Source organism: Haliotis rubra, unplaced genomic scaffold (assembly GCF_003918875.1).
Source record: "Haliotis rubra isolate DU_JTF1 unplaced genomic scaffold, ASM391887v1 Scf266, whole genome shotgun sequence".
Taxonomy (NCBI): domain Eukaryota; kingdom Metazoa; phylum Mollusca; class Gastropoda; order Lepetellida; family Haliotidae; genus Haliotis; species Haliotis rubra.
The window spans coordinates 320,910-344,145 of record NW_025766736.1 but is presented as its reverse complement, the minus strand read 5'-3'; the positions used below and the strand labels follow the sequence as shown (position 1 = coordinate 344,145).

Below are 23,236 nucleotides of genomic sequence, written 5' to 3'. Positions count from 1 at the left end.
AGTATATGTTACACGACCAGGGGGGCACTTACGAACAGCTATAAATACATAAAGTACGACGGGGGAAATATATTTCAACGCGTGATTAATTCTCGTATAACGCTGAGTGCATTTACTCCTTGCTCAAAGACATTGTGAATAAAACTTTGCTCGTAACTTACATGGCAATATTTTGAAAGGTCATATGAGGACAGGTCGGCTATGGTGCTGCATTTCAATATGCAGGTTTCTGTCATCCAGGCGAGTCGGTATGGGCCTTTATGGGCCTGGGTATTTCTGTTTGGAGGTGACGTACCCAAGTGGTTAAAGCGTTCCCTCGTCACACCAGAGACCCGGGTTCACTGTGTGAATAAAAAGCGACAAAACACCTTCCACTTCCACATCCATGAGCTACCTCTGCTAAAAGAAGCACATTTCTGGTGTCCCCTGCGGGAATATTGCTTCTCACTCCTTGTTACACCTACAGGTGCTCTTGAGTTTCAAAGTGTTGCAAACGTCCAAAATGCCTCATATTACTGATCTGTTGGTCAAAGCGGCATTTACCCCTCTGACTAAAGTTTGGATTGTGAACACGAGATCAGCAATCATTAAAGAGATTTTTTCTGATTTTTTAATCCCACCTACTCATGAACGTATTGATGTATTAATAAATACTAAAGCATCATGTTATGTTATAACACGAAACATATTCCATTTTGGATCGCCCGTATATGCAGGAATAACCCATGTCGAGAACTTCCTATTTACGTCTCCCTAAAAATAAACAGTGCCTTTCCGTTTTCAGTGTACCATGTTCAACATTTAATATAAATGTCAAGCACTTAAGGGGTAATATTCCGATATCTGAAAACAAGACCTTTGCTCACTTATGGATGATATTTTGAGTGTTCCGGATGAATCAGCAGATTGTGTTTATGTAAGTACGGCGCTTATTGCTGCCACTTAACGGCGTGACAAGCATATACATGAATTTGTGTGTGCTTGTTTATTTGGATTCTATCTATCATTTTGACATGCGACAGCTTGAAGTGAATATGTGTGTCCTGGCTTATATCGCTCACTATTTTACATATTTGTACAGGGCAGATCCTACTGACATTCGCTAGAAGAATAACATGAAGGGCTGTTGTGGTTTAAATCCTCTGATAAGGACGGAGACAGTTTGGTTCAGTGTTAGCACGGCGTGTGAGATTGGTATGGTAAGAGAGCTCGAAGTGACTTGTTGTTTCGTTCATGGTAAAACACGAGTAAGGTATCAGCAGATTATGACTTAAATGGCAGTTGATTTTGGCACTTTATATACTGAGAGAAACAAATAAAGGAACACGGGAAAATTCAAGCGTTCCTTTAATATTTTCCAGTTTTCATCACCAGCTTTGAATAAATAGCGCTGTGGGAGGAAATCTGATGATAAATAGAGGAACACTACTATGAGGTAGATTGTTTCCCTCAGTATATGTGCATGAAATGCTTCATATAAATTTTCAGTCTTGAGTGTTCACTCGTAATGATCCGGGTTAGAATTGCTTATCGGCAACGTATGCTCGTCGTAAGAGGAGACGAACGGGGTCGGGTGGTCAGGCTCGCTGACTTGGTTGATGCATGTCATCGTATCCAAGGAGATGATTTCACGATCACAAGATTGTCTGGTCCACACCCGTCATATGGCTGCACTATTCTTGAGTACGGCGTTAAGCAATAAACAAAACGCTATTATGATTAAAATTCAGTGTTCATTTGTCAACCCATACCAGTTTCATTAGGCGACCATTGTGATCGGGCACATTGAACAATTATGTCCACATTTCATAAGTGTTGCAACGTGTTGGCGGAGTTCTTGTTCATCAAAAGCGTGCATGTAGGTGCTCATTTCAACAGAAGAACGAAACAAGAGTCGTTTTTTTCAAAACAGAAGTTCAACAACAAACGTTTTAGCTTTTTAAACGTATGTTACGGAATTTCCGTCTATGTTTCCGACTGTGTTGGTAGAAGGCGAGGACGGTTTTCTTGGGTGAATTCGGTCCATGTGTCAAACCCAACTTGGCGCGTATTATGTAGATGGGTTCTGGTTAGTGAGAAGCTCTCGTATGTCTGTCTTACAAACGGTAGACCCGGCAGGATGATTCATGCTCTCTTGGCGGCTCGGCAGGGGGCCTCGTATACTTGACACTGCACGGCCTGCGATCGCATTTGTTAAAGCTTTAGGTAAAGAAAATATTTGCCTACTCATCCGGCCCTATCTACATTCTATACAGAAAATATTAATCATGCATAACCCGTTTTATCTCTCAGGACAAGGCTTGGTCACCTTCACTCTCAAACGTAGTGTGAGTTATGAAATGCTCCTTTTGAGCCGATAGGTCACATGTACAGGGCATTGTATGTCATTTTTATGTCTATTATCATTGATCCAACTTCGACACCTGATTAGCTATGCATTAACAACTGTGTAAGCAGCCAGACTATTTCGGCTTTCAAAACGTACCCGGTTCGTGTAGTAGGTCAGATGTACATCCAGTTGGAGGTCTATGAGGGCTTACATGGTATTGGAGCGAATGAGTGAGTTGAGTTTTACGCCGCACTCAGCAATATTACAGCTATATGGCGGCGGTCTGTAATTAAACGAGTCTGGACCAGACAATTCAGGGATCAACAGCATGAACATCGATCTAAGCGATTGGGGTACGATGACATGTGTCAACCAAGTCAGCGAGTCTGACCACCCGATCCAGTTAGTCGCCTCTTACGACAAGCATGGGTTACTGAAGACCAGTTATAACCCGGATCTTTACGGGTCGGTGGTAGTAGGGGGATGGTCAGGGGTGGGTGACACATCACAGGCGATACTATAATCAGGTGGGTGCTAGTGTGGTTCCAAGCACCCTTATAAAATCAGAACGTTTACAACGGACCAGCCAGTTCATATTCTCGGGGGTTAGTGATATATTTGTTTCTTTGTTGTTTAACGCCGCACTCAGCAATATTCCAGTTATATATTGCGGTCTGTAAAATGGAATCTGGCACTCCAGTGATCCACAGCATGAGCATCGATCGACGCATTTGGGTTAGTGACATATAATTCACTGCTATATTCAGTCGGGCGCTAGTGTGTTTGCGCGCACCTTCAGCGTAATCAGAATATATTTTTTACTCTGGATCGGCCACTGAATATTCAAAAGGAGGGTGGAGACCTTGAAGGAAAATTTCTTCAAACGTCATTTTTGTTTCTCTGGCAGGGAATGCTGATTAAACCTTTGTAGCTACATCATTATCTTTATAAAACCTAACACGTCAAGTGAAAGATTTAATTTTCTTATCATAGAAGATCGTATTTGCCCATTTCTGGTGTCCCCTGCCGTGATGTTGCTGGAATATTGCTAAAAGCGGCGTAAAACCAAACTCAGTCAGTCAGTCAGTCGTATTTGCAGCATTTTGGAGAAGAGAATGTATTTTTTCAAATAAAATGCATGCATTAGAGCTGTATAAGAAGAACACAGGGGAGCGGTGTAAGAGGCTCTTCGATAACATATGTGTCCGTGTATCTGTCAAAATAGCATCCAGGGTAAATGTTAGTCGTGGGCTGTATATGAAGCACTTGGTTGATCGTGAGTGAGTGAGTGAGTTTGGTTTTACGCCGCTTTTGATATTCCAGCAATATCACGGCGGGGGGACACCAGAGGGTTCATCGTGTCACTAAATATGTAAGTCGTGTGGGTATTTAAATCGTAAACTGTTAACAAACAAGGAGGTGGGCTCGCCGTAAGCTGTGGAAGGAATTATGTTAGTCTGGGGGTACTTAAGTTGTGAAATACATCTTGGGGTGTATATGTAAGTTGTAACATAGACCAGGAGATGTGGTAATCTTTAGCTGAGGATTAAGGGTAGGATGATTGGGGGATGGGGATGTTAAATATATCGTAAAATATATCGAGTGGTATGTTACTCGCACTATTGCTCCAGCCCACACATCAAGATTATTCAATTGTGATACACTTACAGTTCCTGGTCACCAAATGTAGAATCGGATTCCAACAGAAGAACATTACAAAATACTGTTTTGCCAGACACGTTCCACAACGAACTCTTTTTTCTTGGCCGTATTTACCCGGCTTCCACATGCTATGAACACACACGCCACTACACACCGAGGCTGCTGAACATGTCTGGCAGTTTCGGTTTAGGTACGTTTCGGGGACCTCCACGTCAAAGTTATGTACTACTTCCTGGAACATCTGTTGTCTTGGGAAGTTGTGTCAATAAATGGGGATTATTAGAATTACTACCATCTATCAAGTATTGTCTCATGTACATTGTCTTAGAAAACACCAATGTTGATCTGACTCCTTGCCCAGCCCATTACATATTTAGGTAACGGAAGTGTAGGAGATGGGATTGCTTAGTCTTGGTTTCCGTAAAGAAAAAAAGGAAGAAGTTTCATTTTTTTTCTGTTTTGGGTTGTGTTAGGAGTTGAGGGCCGTGCCTAAGGATTGATAACTAATACATACCTTTCAGTCTTATCTTTTCTTTGCAGTTCTCTGGTTAACGGTACTCAAATGTTAGCCGCATGTTAAATGGCAGTATGATAGTAGTGAGTTGTGCCTGTGCGCGTGCGTGTGCGTGCGTGCGTGTGTGTGGTGTGTGAAATATATCAGGGGACAGATGCTAATCTCGCGGTTTATCAGGGTTGTCTCATTCGTGAAAAAGTAATAGGGTTTATATATGTTATCTTTGTTTAAAATACGGGGTTTGTATTGGTCGGGAAATAGATCAGGTGTGTTTGTCGTGAGCTATACCAGGGTATGTGTTACTTGTTAAATATTTTAAAGGGTATGTTAGTCGTGCAATGACACCAGGTGTTGGCGAAAACGTGAATCTTTGCACCACCATCCACTCCATGGGGATACGGTCACGTTCATTCATATATGTAGACCCGTGAAGATCCGGGTTTGAATTGGTCTTCAGCAACCCATGCTTGTCGTAGGATGCGACTAACGGGATCGGGTGGTCAGGCTCGCTGACTTAGTAAACACATAATATCGTATCCCAATTGCGTAGATCGATGCTCATGCTGTTGAGCACTGGATTGTTGTCCAGACTCGATTATTTACAGACCGCCGTTATATAACAGAAACAATTGCTGTGTGCGGCGTTAAACAACATACATTCATCCATGTCATACAGTACCACCTGCTCATTCTTAAAATAAATACGAGTTACTTTGGGCGTATATTCTCACTCTGAATCCCACGGGGTTTATCATTAAGGACCCGTGAAGGTCCGGATTAGAATGAATCTTCAGTTACCCATGCTTGTCGTAAGGGGCGACTAACGGGATCGGGTGGTCAGGCTCGCTGGCTTGGTTGACACTTGTCATCGGTTCTCAATTGCGCAGATCGATGCTCATGTTGTTGATCACTGGAATGTCTGGTCCAGACTCGATAATTTACAGACCGCCGCCATACAGCTGGAATATTGCTGAGTGAGGCTTAAAACTAAACTCACTCACTCACTCACTATCCTTAAGGCGTGCTACTGCCCTTGACTGCCGTTTTTGACAAAGGCGTTGTTTACTGACACAGATGCCAGCAGTAACACATAAAAACTTGATACTGATAGTAACTTCCCCAAATGATCAGTCGCTGTCTTTAAGAACGTGTCGCCACCTTAGAACGCTGCCGTGAGGTACACGTTAAGTCATAAACTGGTATTTTCAAACTGTTTGTCTTCGCTCATTCTGTTTTTATTACGTTTCTATTTGTAGACCGAAACACGTTCTTTACCGCTTGGAGAGATATTTCATTGGTGGAAACTTTATCACTTGATGGAAGTAACAGGCAAAGTTTTCGCAAGTTTGATTGTTTTTGAAAAACGTGGTTAAAAATAAACGCTGACATTATTGTTGGAAGGAAATTGATTATTAGGCATAACGTGCCCGCCGTCTGATCGGATCGTTATTCGTAGTTTCTCTTGCTTCGCCAAGGGGCCGATAATACACTCAAATAAGCGTATGTAATTCACTGCGTACCGTTATCACCCAATGTCGTTGAATGTTCCCACCAGCCAACATTACAATGATATTCTCGTCATTCGAATAAACATCGGAAGGTAAAGGAAATTGATATTTTTGATCAATCATATTGTCTATCATATTACCTTATTTCATTATCCGTTTCATATTTCGCCTTTTTAACAAAATAATGCAGCTAATTACGGATGTTATTTCCATGTGCTTGTTAGCGATACCCGCTCCATTATGGCCATTAGAGTGACTACTTCTGATGTTTATTTTCTTCTCAGTATTATTTTTTCTTTCTGGAAACTTATTTCACGCACTGACGATGTCGGTAACGACACTTTCAAAAATAATACTGTATTAAATGTAAGGGAAAGGAATTAGATACGTCAATTACGGGATCATTGTGAGAAGGGTGAATGGTGAATAAAAAATCTGAAATGGAGAAAGGAAACGGAGGAAAGGTTTTATTGATTGGGTAAATGAGACTATGTTGTCCAAAATGTGTGGATTATGTCATGCCGAAATCCGATGTAGGGAGCAGGTCGAATCAAGGTTTTACTGAAGATAAGATCTGTTGTGGCGTCTCAGTCAAATACGTTAGATCTGTTGCAGGGAGTCAGTCAAATAGGAAGCACTTCTAAGGATTCGGTCTGTTGTAGGGAGTTATTCGAATACGAAACTCTACTAATGATTCGGTCAGATACAAAATGTATGTTAACCTTGATCTGTTGTAGTGGGTCACACGGGTACAGGTCTGTTGTAATAGTTAGATCAGTTGTAACTAGTAAGTCAGATAAGAGGCTTTATTAAAACCTTGATCTGTTGAAGTGAGCCAATAGGATGTAAGGCTTGTGTCATGCCTGGAGCTGTCTGTCGGCTACAAGGCTCATGTCATGGAAAGTATTCTTGGAGTCGGACACAAGTACAAGGCTTATATCCATGCTCTGGTCTGTACCGACTCCGTGGTGTAGTGGTTAGAGCGTCTGCGTCATACCAAAAGACGTTAAATTATGTTACTTGTTGGTCCCTGCCTGGCGCTCGGCATTAATGGGTAGAACAAGGACTGGTCGGCTCGGAGTCAGTTTTATGTGTCAGAGTCGGTATTCATGCTTAACTGCGGCATGGTATCTCAGTGGGCTAGCACTATAAACTAGCTTCAGTCTGGGCTAGTACAAGCAGCCGCACATACACATACACACGCATGCACGTCGTCATATGAGCGAAATATTCTGAAGCACGACGTTAAGTTAAACCCAATTTCATCTCACCTCTGGTCTGTTGTGAGTGACACATACTAGATGTTATGCCTTGAACTGCTTGCGCTGATAATGAATATTCCCCATACTGGCCGTTTCTTTGTTCTCTTCAAATACAGGCTGCTATCAATGTGCCTCGTGACTGTAAATAGTTTAATGGTACCAAGCTAATTTCAGACAGAATCCGACAAGAGAGCTTGATGCGGGCAATATTAAACTATATACAATCACGCGATAATGTGATAACAACATGTATACCAAGCAGCATTGAACCGAAATTCAAGGATATGGCTCTGTAAAGGGCATATTCCTCATCCAGGATATTACAAGCATGTAAAGGCAGTTAATTTGTTGCCGAAGAATCAGTGAAAACGAGAAAAAAATACGAATTTAATATGCTCATAACCATTTGATTGATTGTGTGAACTGAATTACATATTCTTATTTGCATCTGAATGTTTACTGAAAATCATCCGTGTCATTATTCGAACCGAAGCGTCTTCACGTTCTTGACTAAGCGATGGTGGCAACATCTGGGCACAATATCTTGGGGATCACTGCTATCAGAATCAAGTCCCAACTGTCGATAGTGGGAATATTGACTAACGTTCATGGCGCTCGGTTCGATGAGAGTCAATACAGTTCGCATAATATCTCAATTATGGTGGATATTAGCGGCACGATTATTGCATACTGATTATTGGCAAAGCGCTGATCGCCCGGCGTCCATTGACCACAACCGAGTGGGAAGTCTTTGAGGCAAATATTGCCGTCGAAGCGGACCAAGACAAGATTTTAATTACATCCAGGGACATTTAGGCTAATCAAGTACAGTTTGTACTGCCGTTTACATCCAGAGCCAAAACGTAAATTTCACCGGCGATATTTATTTCTTGATCTTCTGGCAATACAATAACCGAAAGTCTTTGTGGAGACAATGTCCATAGTTCTCTGAAATTACGTGCCAGGAAAAAATCTGTGTATGACACAAAGCAAAGCAAGGGTCAAAAGTACTCGATTCTAATCTTCTTTTAAATGAGCGTTTGACAGAGAGCTAAGCCTGTGCGTCCCAGAAAAGGCACGAGCTGATCAGAATTAGTCGGAATATTAAATCTGCTCAAACAGACAGCACGGTGATGTGGTTACATAACGCGAGACCATACCAATGCAGATTCCGTGAGACGTACGTCCTCGCCTAGCATCGACACACGTAGAAAGCCAATTTACACAATTCTTTTGATTCCACTTTGGGATCTTTAAGCTTTCTGCGCTGTTTATTTCATGCTAGACGATGACACAAAGGTCGCTTGATCGTGTACCGATTCTTTGATTCAGTTCATGAAAAGGAAGTATGTATCGGACTGAAGAGAAACTTCTCAAGCAGAAACAGGATAAAATGAAAATAGTGAAAGTGGAGGCTATTGAAGAAGCTTTTTAGAAGCATACGTGCTTAGAATAAAAGAAGTGCAGATTAGCGTCTGCATAGACATAGTGGGCAATAAAAATTTATAGCAGGCAATACATTTCTGTACTGTCTGATGTTCAGAAGGCAAGACCGTCTTCCTTTTGAAATGAAACGATGTTTTTAACAACCAATATAATTTAGTTTGACCCATTGATTATTCTCAAACAGGCAGAGGTTATCTTTGGAGGAAGTTTGAATAAATACATATTTGTTAAGTTCATTGTGTGTAAACTATTCTCCACGTCTATTTAAGGATTTTCGATCGTCAGTGTCATATTGTGCATAATTAAAAACATTAAGGTGTTTGGATGGTAAAGGCAAGAATTGATGGATTTCAACTTTTTTTTATTTTGATGGACGTGACGCTTCGGAGTATATTCTTGCTCCTTTATCAGGAGAATGAAATACTGGGACACAGACAGCTATATATATGTACATGTGAAACAACAACAGGGATATGGTAACAAGGGAAGCCAGTTGTTATAAGAGTTAATTAGCACTAAATCGGTAAGGTGGGTGGTAACAGTCTTACTCCGTTTGCTATGTATGAAACACGGAATGTTGCCGTTTGAGTTCATTTGGTTTTGGCATTGCATGGCTGGTTGTTTTGAGTCTGGTATGGTCTTGTAGTCAGTGTTTCACTGGGCCACCATAGTACACCATACTGGCAAGCACGCAGAGGGCAGCCTATTGAAATGTTGACTTAGTGTAAAAGCTCACCTGTGGAGCAGTATCGGTTCCTATTTTCAAGCTGGATATTATCCGTTCCCATGCTGTCTAACTCAAGCGGCTGAGTAGGTCAGCTGCAGGGGCGAGCTGAACACCCTTCTGGATTTTTTCCAGGATCCTCCTGGGGGGCGGTGGGGTAGCCTAGTGGTTAACGCGTTCGCTTGCCACGCCGAAGACCCGAGTTCGATTCCCCACATGGGTACACTATGTGAGCCCATTTCTGGTGTCCCCGTCGTGATGTTGCTAAAATATTGTTCAAAGCGGCGTACAACTAAACTTACTCCAGAGTCCAGGGGCAGTAGATCAGTCTAGCGGTCAAACTGTTAGCTCCTGACGCCGAAAGAACGGGTTCGATTCCACAGATGAGTACAATGTAAAATGGAGCTTCTTTTGGTGTTGATTCTGATATATTTCAGCAACCCATAGATCTTTCTTCAAAATCAGAGCCCTTGAAGATCCGGGGTAGAATTGGTCTTCAGCAGCCAACGCTTGCCACAAAAGGCGACTATGCTTGCCGTAAGAGGCGACTAACGGGATCGGGTGGTCAGGCCCGCTGACTTGGTTGACACATGTCATCGGTTCCCAATTGCGCAGATCGATGCTCATGCTGTTGATCACTGGGTTGTCTGGTCCAGACTCGATTATTTACAGACCGCCGCCATATAGCTGGAATATTGCTGAGTGCGGCGTAAAACTAAACTCACTCACTCACTCAAAATCAGATAAAAATAATGAGCACACCAAAGTAAACATTAATTCATATTTTGATGAACGCATGATAGTGGGTAGCAATGCAGGAGCACCTGTCTGCTTCCTCTTAAATGTTATCAGAAATGATATATATGTGAAAGAGATATGGGCTTCGTGGACGATTAGAATGTGGGTGGCCATGTTCAATTATTGAGTTTGCTGCTGTAATGAAACCGTCACATCTGGTCGTTATGATCATACAGAACCCTGGTTGTTGTCAGTACATTTACATTGGTTTGACTTAGGGAGGTACGGATAAATAGAAGTCAATTTATGTGGTCTTATATACGTGTACTGATGTCTCTGAGTGAGTGAGTGAAAGTGTGTGAGTGGATGAGTATGGTTTTAAGCCGCTTTAGCATTATTCCAGCAATATCACGGCGGGGGGACTCCAGAAATGAGCTTCACACATTGTACCCATGTGGGTAATCAAACCCGGGTACCCTAGCGCCCCTGATGTCTCTGAGAGAGATGGGGTAGCTCAGTGGTTAAAATGTTCATTTGTCACACTGAGACCCGGGTTCGATTCCCAACATGGGCACAATGTGTTAAGTTATTCCTGCTACCCCATGCCGTGATATTGGTTGAATATCCCTTGAACAAGCGACGTAAAACTAAACTCACTCACTCAACGAACATACTTATAATTTTATGTGAAGTACATATTTGCAGATTCTGTAATGAGTTAAAATGAACGAAATAACTTGACCGCGTTCCCCTTTCTACGTTGTTTGTCTTAACGTGTTTCCGAATTTCTTTAATTAGCGACATGCTGGCGATGCGCGTTCACCGGGGAAATTCCATATACCGGTGTGAACCCTTCTCGCGCAGAGCTACCGAAACTCGGTAATCACATTTTAGGAACGTGGCGAGCTGTATTCCCACGTGTTTATAATTACATTTCGCCAGTTTTTTTGGCTGTAACTCCTAAACAAACATGTCTTCCACTCGTCAACATTTGTTACATTGGCTTCATGGCTATTAAATGCAAATTGGAGTAAATTTACGTTGCCATAAAAACTTTCCAGATTCATCAGGACAGAAGGGGATATACATGGAACTGAGAGTTTGTGGAGACTAGGGTTTTTGACTGATGTTATAAATAGTATTTTGTGAGGGCGATCTAGATAGTGTCATCGTGACAAGTGGTGGATAGTGTGAGCACAATTCGTCAATAGTGCAGTTTGGCCTTCAGGCTGGTTTTAGGTTATTTTGCTATTCAAGGAATTACGACGCTCGGCAGTGTTGTGGCCATTCGACTGTAACCGCATTCTCTTTCGATTGTACATCACATCGAATGTAGGCGCATCCTCTCTCGATTGTAGGGACATCATCAGACATACATGTAATACCGGGATCAACTTCATCTTGACCAGGGGCGGTTGGGTAGTTTAATTGCTAAAGCGTTCGCTCGTCACGCCGAAGACCCGTGTTCGATTTCCCACACGGGTACAGTGTGTGAAGCCCATTACGAGTGTCACCCGCCGTGATATTGCTGGAATAGTGCTGAAAAGGGCGTACAACTAAACTCACTCATCTTGACTAAAAAAGTCCGTACACATAATATATGTATGTGGTATTTAGACGATATGTCATCACTGAAGACTTACGATGGGTTGAACTACAGATTTCAACTTCGTATTGGAGATCGCATTTCGTTACAGTTACACTTTTCATATTACCAGTCGTACATGTACGTCGCTAGGAAGGAAATACGTTGAAATCTGAAGATAGATATACGCCCTTTGTCCGATTTAAACAAGATTAACATAAGTTTATGAATCACCATCAATTAGGGATGACACCATGAGTTCTCGAAATGATGGGCGCATCCTACCAATATACATCACCCTGGTCTTCATCCTCAGAAACATGGTTCTCTAACCCCAAACCAGAAGAACAGGCATTCACTAAACCCTCCTGAGATGGTATTATGGTCACTCGTAGAACTCTGTTGTGACCTGGGGCACAGTGTAAATAATTCTGCCACGTGGCTTGTACACACGCAGTATTAACGGGGCCTTGATAAACATCCGTAAGCGTGGGCCGTCTCCAGAAGTCTTCTTTATGTGATTTGCCATGGTTAAGCCACAATATATTGAGACGTGCTGAGAAGACAGAGCCGCCATCAGAGCACATTATGCTCGTATAAACTGTTTACATTAATGAAACTCGGCTTCCTGATCCAGATGGTCAAGCAGCACTATCAGGTCGGTTGATTAATCCAAGAACACGACAATATCCATGTGGAGGGCTGACAAGTCGTATCGTGTTGCCCTTGTTGTGTATGTTGGCCCAAGGCATTCCCCAGGGTGCACAGATCTGTTTCCTAAGCTGATTACTGCATCTGACCAGATGGATACTTCCTGGCCTGGTCGCTGTGGAGGTCACTTAAGATAAAGTGTTGGGAGAGTGGTCCATGTTTTTTGTGGGTTGTGTGGCTACAGCTGGAGAATACACGCAGCGGGATGCTGGTATCAGGAAGGAAACATCTCCTTAGTCCAGAGGGGTGTGCGTCTGAGAGCAGAAAGGCAGTTTCCATCCCCGTCATGGATCTTAAAAGATGGCAATTGTTATTACCCTGCCTGGGGCTTAGGAATCGGGGTTCGACTCCGGGCTACAGCTGGAGAATACACGCAACAGGGGATACTGGTACCAGGAAGGAAACATCTCCTTAGTCCAGAGGGGTGTGCGTCTGAGAGCAGAAAGGAAGTTTCCATCCCCGTCATGGATCTTAAAAGATGGCAATTGTTATTACCCTGCCTGGGGCTTAGGAATCGGGGTTCGACTCCGGGCTACAGCTGGAGAATACACGCAACAGGGGATACTGGTACCAGGAAGGAAACATCTCCTTAGTCCAGAGGGGTGGGCGTCTGAGGGCAGAAAGGCAGTTTCCATCCCCGTTGTGGACCTTAAGAGATGGCAATTCTTGTTACCCTGCCTGGCGTTTGGGAATGAGGGGACGACTCGGGGCTACAGCTAGGGAATACACCAAACAGGGGATGCTTGCACCAGGAAATAAACATCTCCTTAGTCTTGCTGTTTGAGCGTCTGCCCGCAGAAAGGCAGTTTCCGTTCCCGCCGTGGGCCTTAAAATATGGCACTTATTGTTACCCTGACTTGCGCTTGGGAATGGGGTCTGAAACAAAGCGCGGGTCGGCTCGTAAGCAGTATACTGTGTCTAATTGGATATGCATGTTCAGTTGGGTTATCACTGTAAAAACGGCTAAATTTGTCCAATACTCTTGAAACGTCATTGCTCCCCGCCACACCTACCAGGAAGTTATTCGACCGGTGATTGAACCGGTGAATGATGATGTTAGGACTTTGCATGACAAATCTCTACACCAATCAATATAGGGTTTCCATCTGCATGTGTATTGCGTCCCGATAAACCGAGATCCCGTTCAGCATGTAGAGATATTTAGACATAACACGAGGGGCGGAGGGGTAGCCTAGTGGTTAAAGCCTTCGCTCGTCACGCCGAAGACCCGGGTTCGATTCCTCACATGGGTACAATGTGTGAAGCCCATTTCTGGTGTTCCCCGACGTGATATTGCTGGAATATTGCTAAAAACGGCGTAAAACCACACTCAGTCAGTCAGTCAGACATAACACACTGAGTTTTAGTTATAACCATTTGCAACGGTAAAAGAGTAACACGAAGACGTGTCAGTGGGACAGCCGGAAGTTATGCACGATCGATGGTCATGGTTAAGTGCTGGGATTCGAACCTTGTGCATATACTAATCAATACGTCTTACAGTGCCATTTATAAGATGAAGTACGGAACACTGTTCCAACTGCATGGTGTTTTTGAGTGAAATGTAAGGCAGATAATATCTTGACCTGCCATGCTTTAAAGGTGACGCACACCATGTTTCCTGTGATATCCCCAGTGAAGGCTGTTCAGGGACCCATGCAGAAAACTACCGAGAGGCCATGTGTGTCTTACTCACCGTCGCGATGTATGTAAACTATAGATATATGTGTAGTCATATCACATGGACCTCGTTGTAAAAAGTGATCTGGGGGTTACTTCTGTCCCGTATTTTAACATACCTGTCACTGATAGTCGTCGGAAAAGAATGTTTTCGTTGAACAAGACCCTCTACGTATTGAAGGTATTACAGTAACAGTATTACAGTTTCTATTTGCGATTAAGGCGATCTGGTAGCCAAGTGGTTAAAGCGTACGCGTCACGCCAAAGACCGGGGTTCGATTCCCCACATGGGCACATTGTGTTAAGCCCATTTCTGGTATCCCCCGCCGTGATATTGCTGGAATATTGCTAAAAGCGGTGTAAAACTAAACTCAGGCAGTCAGTCAGTCGTTATGCGTAAAATTGTGAGGCCCATTTTTGGAGCCCCAACCATAAAACTGTCAACGGCGTAAACTCAGTCACACGTTCACTCATTCAAGCACTATATACAACATAAAAATACAACAACAATGTACAATGTATAAAGCCCATTTCTGGTGTCCCCCGCCGTGATATTGCTAAACTGTTGATATGTGCGGCGTAAAACCATACTCACTCAAATTGGTATTTATGTGTATTGTACGTGTTATGAAGATAACAAGTGATATCTGGACGTCAGCCATAATGCAGATTTAACGTCAGTAATAACAGATCCATCTACTGTTGTTCGTGTGAAGACAAAACAAGAGTGACATTCTGACACAAAGTAGTCCGATATTCATGGGGAGTTTAACGCAGGTCGGGAGTAAGCGAGATATGTGCCTTGGCACCGCAGCAGCAGTCATGCGGAATTAGCCTTTTAAATCAAAGAAAGCTCCATTTCCAGCTGTTTATTGACTGCTTACCCATCTTGCATGAAATTCGACTTAGTGTTCTGGCACTAATCTGCCTGAGACAATTGACTGTGGCGTCTGAATCAGGTCAGCGATTCTCGCCATGGTCGGGGAAGAGATGGCGTCTTGATGGACTATTCCGTCAGGCTCAGTTCGAACTGTACTTGTGTTTACTGAGCATGCGCCACCGGAAGTACTGTTGCAACCGCCTTTAAAGCTCGTCTCCACATGCCATAGCTCACAGACTTGAGATAAGCTGTAAATTAATGAAAACAAAATCGCATTGAGCATGGGGAGCACAGTTAGCTCGAACAGTCTTACGACACGGGTTGCAGTGTTGCTGTAATTTAGAAAATGGTACTATTGATTAAGGAGATTTATCTGAAGATGAAGATCCTAAAAAGTGATGCCTTTGGAAAAATGCAACATATGCTATATTTTTGTTGCGTTTTTTTTCTTGTGGAAACCGCGATGGCTGAGAAGGTTAGACCGCAAACTTTTTGTGCTAGAGTTGAGGTACCTGACTCTGCTCCACCCAAAACAGTACAAGAACCGAAATATAATTATAACACATCTTGCAGTGCAGTTGATAGCATTTAGATGAATCTGCATGCAGACTTTACTTTTGATAAGTTTCCAAAATACATACATGAGTGAGTTTAGTTTTCTGCCGCACTCAGCAATATTCCTGCTATATGGCGGCGGTCTGTAAATAATCGAGTCTGGACCAGACAATGCAATGATCAATAGCATGAGCATCGATCTGCGCAATTGGGAACCGATGACATGTGTCAACCAAGTCAGCGAGCCTGACCACCCGATCCCGTTAGTCGCCTCTTACGACAAGCATGGGTTACTAAAGATCAATTCTAACCCGGATTTTTCACGGGTGCTGGTGTGTGATGCGTGATATGTGGTCTGTGCTGTGTAGACCGAAACATAACCTGGCGCATATACTAGAGACTCGAACCGATGAAGTTCAGAGTAATCATTCAACAACCATATGCAGCTACAGCGTTTGCATTATTGATAACAAATCAGTTTTTTTATCAGTATTTTCTCTTGGTGAAGCCAGGAAGACGAGGTCAAACAGGTAGAGATAATCAATGGCTTGGTTAATTGTGAGTCGTTTTACCCCGGGGCCACTGTCTTAGTTGTTCCATCAACTTTAACGACCAACTACTAACTACGTCCAACTGGGGCACGATGAACAAATTTCAGCCATGACAAAATTGTAATATAGGTCATTGCCACATAGAAATACATTAGCTTACTTATTTGGAGACCGGCCAGCTAATTTGATTAGGGCTGGCGACAATAATTTGTTCACGTAATCTCTGGAGAGTAATTGTCTCGGATTGTTTTTGAGAGAAACTTTTGACTTTCTGGATGTCTTGAGAAAGTGTTATCGACTCTCTGAGAAAATATTGATGCACTAAAGCAGTCCGAGTATTCTGTCTCAAACAAATAACAGGAAATTAAAATGCCAGTCCCGCGTCAGTTTTACTCTTACTGTAGTGTATATTATAAACATTGCGTTTTTCTTCCAGGCGGGAGGCTCTACTGGAGATGGAAGGTCACTTCCTCGTCCGGCACGTCTACGACGACGGTATATCGTACGACCTAGTCGGAGCGGCGTCCAAGGTGCTGGGTGAGTGACAGTAACAACATAACTGACTGACAACTGGTCATGGCGGTATAAACTTGGTGCGACTGGTCTAGCATCCAGAGAAAGTGCAGTTTGTAATGTCAGTCCTTGGACTGCATCGTTGTGACCTCGGTGGTACATAATTGAATTAAGCTGTCAAGTTTCTCACCGATATGTGGAATAAATGACAGGTAGCATACCAGGCCTCGTTTCTGATTGTTGATTTTGAAAGGTATCTGAAGTCCCGAGTTGCTTCCCTTGTCTACTTGGATTTGCTGTGCTGTCATCACTGAAATTGTTCCCTGTGGCTTTGTTGTCATATTGTTAAAAAATCTCCATTTGTAATTCAAGGACATGAACTCATCTGAGAAAGAAATCGGAATCCTTTCAATGATTGTTTCTGATGTTTCTATAGGATTTTATTAGGTACTGACCATTGTGGTTAAATTGTATTTGGTATAGTCAATTTAACAATATGATATCAAAATGGTTTTTTGGTTCTCTTACAGAACTACCAGCAGCGGACATTCTTGAGGCATTTGGAGGTATGTTCTTCCAGTACTGTGAAGAATCGGGTTATGACAAGATTCTTAAAGTGTTGGGCTCCACTACCAAAGACTTTCTTCAGAATTTAGATGCCTTGCATGATCATCTTGCAACCATCTACCCAGGCATGCGTGCTCCGTCCTTCCGGTGCACGGAACGGGAAGGAGATGGTGCCACAGTTTTACATTACTACTCCGAGAGAGAAGGTCTGGAGCATATAGTTATAGGAATTGTCAAGACGGTGGCAAAGAAGATTCACGCCTCCGAGGTAGACGTCAACGTTTACAAGAGCAAAGACAACGGCATTGACCACGTCCAGTTCACCATCGTCGAGAAAAACAACCAGGGAAGGAACGCGAAGTTGGATCTAGAACATCAAAAGACTTTATCAACAGATTCGAAAATAAGCCCTGCGACATTTTGTCGGGCGTTCCCTTTTCATATAGTATACGACAAGAACCTTGTCGTCAAGCAGGTTGGTTCTTCAATCGCTCGGGTTATCCCTCAGATGGCAAGCAAAACCTGCAAACTACCAGATCTCTTCGACATGATCCGACCACACATGGATCTGTCCTATGCGAACATTGTATCTCACATCAACACCGTGTACGTCCTGAGGACGAAGCAGGGTGTTCTGGATTTGCCAAGCATGGACAACCAGGTTGACGAGAACTCCCGGATGCGTCTGAAGGGCGAGATGATCTACGTGAGGGAGACAGACTGCATTCTGTTCCTGTGCTCCCCGAGTGTCATGAATCTCGACGACTTGAACCGACGTGGCCTGTATCTGAGCGACATACCCCTCCACGATGCTACTCGCGACCTGGTGCTGTTGTCTGAACACTTCGAGGCTGAGTACAAGCTGACGCAGAAGCTGGAGGTCCTTACGGAGCAGCTGCAGCAGACGTACAGAGACTTGGAAGATGAGAAAAAGAAGACTGACAGGTTGGTCACAGCACGTACCATTATTCTTCACTTATATTCGGGGCAGTGGGGTAGCCTTGTGGTTAAAGCGTTTGATCGTCACGCTGAAGACCCCGGTTCGAATCCCCACATGGGTACAATGTGTGAAGCCGATTTCTGGCGTCCCCCGCCGTCATATTGCTGGAATATTGCTTAAAGCGGAGTAAACCCAACTAACTCACTCGATTAGTTTCGCTTTGTTTCTGGTTACCTTTCTTACCGACATGACGTTATCAATATACTGGGATAGCCTAGTGGTTAAAGCGTTCGCTCGTCACGCCAAAGACAAGGGTTCGATTCCACACATGGGTACAATGTGTGAAGCCCATTTCTGGTGTCCCCAGCCATGATACTGCTGGAATGTTACTAAAAGCGGCGTAAAACCATTCTCAATCACTCACTCAGCCGAGATGCTACTTGAACCAAAGCTAATATGTCGTAAAACTCTACTCACCAGAACATGCATGAACTGTGTCTTCTACACACGGAAACAACCTACAAAACATAAAGAATTCATTATATGGCTTTTCATACGACAGACAAACATCCTGGCGTGAGATTCCTGGACGATAATCAAGCTCCTTTCAATCATGCCACGCTTGTATTTGTATGGGAATGCAAATGCCTTTTACAAGGACAGACGAATGCATTTTTAATTCCCCAAACCTAATACTGTCCTGCAAACCGACGGATACCACCAAAATATTCTGATAATGTTTTGGCGAGTGTTTGCGTGTGTCTTTATTTCATGACAAATAACCATTATAGTTACATTTTTCCTTTCACTCGCCTCCATCTTTGTTTGTTCAACGAAAAGTGTTTTACTGCTCAGTGAAAAAAAATACATTTGAAAAAATGCTACCCTGTTATCTTTAGAACCGATGCACTACCCTGGGGTCCTGTGAAGGCTCAGTTACGCGGCCCTCATTCTATTGCCGTCTCTTACGGTCTCAGTGTCTGAGTAAAGGTTTCTGTCACAATACATTAAGGTCACGCAATTCTCTAATTAAGTGATCATCTTTGCTCTATGGTAATGATATTCTTGTCGGTAGGCCTTTGATAGCCGCCGGTATCAATAGTAAACTTTGGCTTTCAATGGGCGTCTATCGCATTTCTGTGTTTAGATCACTCCCATCTAATCCGCTCTGAGCTCAGAATGACTCGAGTGACATCGCGCCGAAAGAACTCGAATCAACTAGAATTAATTAATCTTCAAAGCAATGCTATTTCATTGATGGAGTTTGCGTTTCGAGATGATCTGTGCGATTGTACTCGCTTGTTCAAAGAGATACTCAGTTTGGACGAGGGAGGATCCTGGTCATCGACAGACTCATGGATCTGGTAACAGGAACCATAGGAGTATAGAGCATAACACTGGACAAACCCTGGGGTAACCTAGTGGTTAAAGTGTTCTCTCGTAAAGCCGAAGACCCGGGTTCGAGTCCCCACATGGGTATAGTGTGTGAACCCCATTTCTGCTGTCCTCAGCCGTGATTTTGCAGGAATATTACAAAAGGCGGCGTGACCCGTGAAGGTCCGGCCTAGAATGAGCCTTCAGTAACCCATGCTTGTCGTAAGAGGCGACTAACGGGGTCGGGTGGCCAGGCCCGCTGGCTTGGTTGACACATGTCATCGGTTCCCAATTACGCAGATCGATGCTCATGCTGTTGATCACTTGACTGTCTGATCCAGACTCGATTATTTGCAGACCGCCACCATATAGCTGGAATATTGGTGAGTGCGGCGGAAATCTCAACTCACTCAACTCACAAAAAGGCGGCGTAAAACCATACCCACACACACTCACTATTACGGTGGAGCGGTGGGGTAGCCTAGTGGTTAAAGCGTTCGCTCGCAACGCTGAAGACCCGGGTTCGATTCCCCACATGTGTACAATGTGGTCTTTACCACGAGGTCTTTAACGCCTTATAAGGTCTGAAGTACTTTCAGACATTAAAACAAGTTTCGGAGAGTTTTATTATTTGAAAAGGGCTGCCATGTTGTAGAACTGTAAAATTGCTTCAATGTATTATTCAGAATATCTCAAACGAGAAAGAGTTGCCACTGTTTTATAACGCGCCTTGTATATAAATATGTCCTAATCCGATACGAACGACACGTGAATATATGCTGACGTCAGTCACGTCAGGGTGACAGCTCCCCTGTGTTTGCTAACATGTAATCCCGTACAAATTGTGCATATTTGCCTGTTATCTGACTCTGAATTCTTCAGCGCAATTATTTTATGTTCCTGTGAATCAAGCCTTTGTCAGATTAGATTTCTCATCCGTGAATTTTACTCAATGCATAATTTACAATTGACGTAATACGCGACCGTTGTATTTTCTTAAGCCCCAAACGTAACGGGTTATGGTGTCCGAAGCGCCGGTTTGACCGCTCTATCATGGCGTTACATTAACGCCATACGTTTATTGTATCTGGCATTTGTTCTTTTCAGTCTGATGTACTCCATTTTACCTCCTTCCGTTGCTAATGAATTACGTCACCAACGCCCAGTGCCTGCCCGGAAGTACAATGACGTCACTCTGATGTTCAGTGGGATTGTGGGATTTGGTGACTTTTGCGCCAAGAATTCAGATGCATTGGGCGGAATGAAGATAGTTCAGCTACTCAACAGCGTGTATACCAAGTTTGATGTTTTGTTGGATCCTAAGGAAAACCCGAATATATTTAAGGTAAATTACAAATTAAAGTGTGTTTCCATGTCGAAAATTACACATACTAGGAATATATGTTCATACTTTATTTAATATACTGACACAACAAAAGCACAATATTTGCTTTGATAGGTAAAATTATATGCTGTTGTAACTAATCTTTCATCGGGTGGTCTACTGCAACCCATGCTTGTCGTAAGAGACGACTAACGGGATCGGGTGGTCATGCTCGCTGACTTGCTTGACACATAGTATCGTATCCCAATTGCGTACATCGATGCTCATGCTGTTGATCGCTGGATTGTCTGGTCAAGGCTCGATTGTTTACAGACCGCCGCCGTTATAGCAGGAATATTGCCGAGTGCGGCGTTAAACAACAAACAAACAAACAAACAACCGGAGTCCCGTTCCTCAAAGCGACCGCAGCTTGTACATACTTGGAAGCGGTGGGGTAGCCTTGTTATTAAAGCCTTCGATATAAGCCTTCGCTTTTAGCAATATTCCAGCAATATCACGGCGGGGGACACCAGAAATGAGTTTCACACAATGTACCCATGTGGGGATTCGAACCCGGGTCTTGGGCGTGACGAGCGAACGCTTTAACCACTAGACTACCCCACCGTCCCGATTCCCGGACTGAAAGGAACAGTAGATGCATAGTGCACGGTTTTACATATGTTGTTTTGTATAACGTACTACTGAATAATACATGAGCGTCAATGTACATTACACAAAATCTTCACCATCAACAGTGCATAATCCATTGTCTTTTTGTCTGAATATAGAATGAGTCACAATGGCTTTTTCATTTTTTATCCTTTGGAAATTAATACTAATGCATCTTTGAAACCTGCGTAATAAAATTTAGACAAGATTTATAAGATAAGTGGAATACCAGGGCTTATGTTTAATGCATTAGTATTATATACGCCAGTCACATCGGGAACAAGCTCATTGTTTATTTAGGGTTGTTGTTTTTTTCTTATCGGGAATTTAGTCATACTTAATTCAGTAAAAAGAATATGATTGCTTATTTTATATCTTAGAAATTAATCCTTTATTTAGAAATAAGACGTTTTGTGTTGATGACTGAGTATACGTAATTAACACACTAAGCAACCTTTATAACGAACTGATGATATAACGAACTATTTTTTCGCACCCGGCTACTCGCTGCCTGTTTCAGCCGAAATGCGTCTATTTTAGCCGAAATGCGTGTACTTTTGCCGAAATGCGTCTATTTTACCTGAAATGCGTCCATTTTAGCCGAAATGCGCCTATTTTGGTCGAAATGCGTCTTTTTGTGTCGAAATTAAGATTAGTGGTCACTTGGAGTTCGTTATAACACGGGTTTGTTTTTCCACAGGTGGAGACTGTAGGCGACAAATACATGGCCGTTAGTGGACTACCCGAGCCGTGTGTTGACCATGCCAGGTGTATAGCAAGGCTGGCACTGGACATGATGGAGATATCCAAGGACCTCAGGGATCCCGATGGCAAACCCCTCATGGTGAGCACTTTGTTTGCAACTTGGAATGATGAGCTAGCGAGGATTAACGAACCAGTCTGCAAATTCTAAACAAGATGTTTAGGGCCAAAAATATCTATATTTACGTTGTGATACAGATTGCATGGTCCAGTCTCGATCATTTTCAGACCGCCGCCATATAGTTGGAACATTGCTAAAATAAACTAAACTCACTCACTCACTCATTGTGATACGACTTTACCAGAGATAACACCCGTCAGTGTTTTATCGTACTTTCACAGTTTTGAGTCTAACGCTGCGCTATTACTTTGACACCCCGATGTTTTGTAATTTCCAAAGCGAGACGCTGCTGACCAATAGGAGCCACGCTTTCAATTTACATAACGGGTTCTCTGATTGGTTGTTTGTTTAATACCCACTCAAGACATTTTATCGATTGATTTTGCGGGTTCCAGGCGGGGAACTAATTGTGTTTACAGCGATATTAGTTCGGAAGTTGGAACCCCGTATCTTCTATCTGAAAAAGTAGAAGATAATAAGTGTCACGTGAGTTTTGACCACGTGATTCAGTCAAATCCCGATGAGTCGAATGCCGGTGTCTCGAATATTATGCATAACTCGAAGTACCTGTCGGTCCCGACCATTCCCTGTTATAGTTGTCATCATTTGAATACCGGTTACACGAATTCGTCTCATAAATACACACGATGACTCGAGAAGGAAATTTGGTCCCATGAGATTCAAACAACAGCAATCTTGTATACATAAGCCGAAGTCAGTCAATGAGAAGTTGATTGGTGTAGCAAACTGATCCAATTAACAAACCAGCGCGGCTCACACCTTTCCGCCATTGACGGGTGAGTTCAAAAGGCAGATTAGTG

General features: G+C 43.1%; 1 protein-coding gene across 1 annotated transcript in view; it reads left to right on the top strand.

Annotated features, from left to right (window-relative positions):
* LOC124280368 (guanylate cyclase soluble subunit beta-1-like) overlaps nt 1-23,236 on the top strand; it is a 60,200-nt gene that overhangs the window by 27,110 nt on the left and 9,854 nt on the right. The window contains exons 3-6 of the mRNA XM_046716273.1: nt 16,582-16,682; nt 17,189-18,170; nt 20,647-20,884; nt 22,233-22,376. Coding sequence (XP_046572229.1) covers nt 16,582-16,682; nt 17,189-18,170; nt 20,647-20,884; nt 22,233-22,376 — 1,465 coding nt within the window. The remainder of the gene's footprint in view (nt 1-16,581; nt 16,683-17,188; nt 18,171-20,646; nt 20,885-22,232; nt 22,377-23,236) is intronic.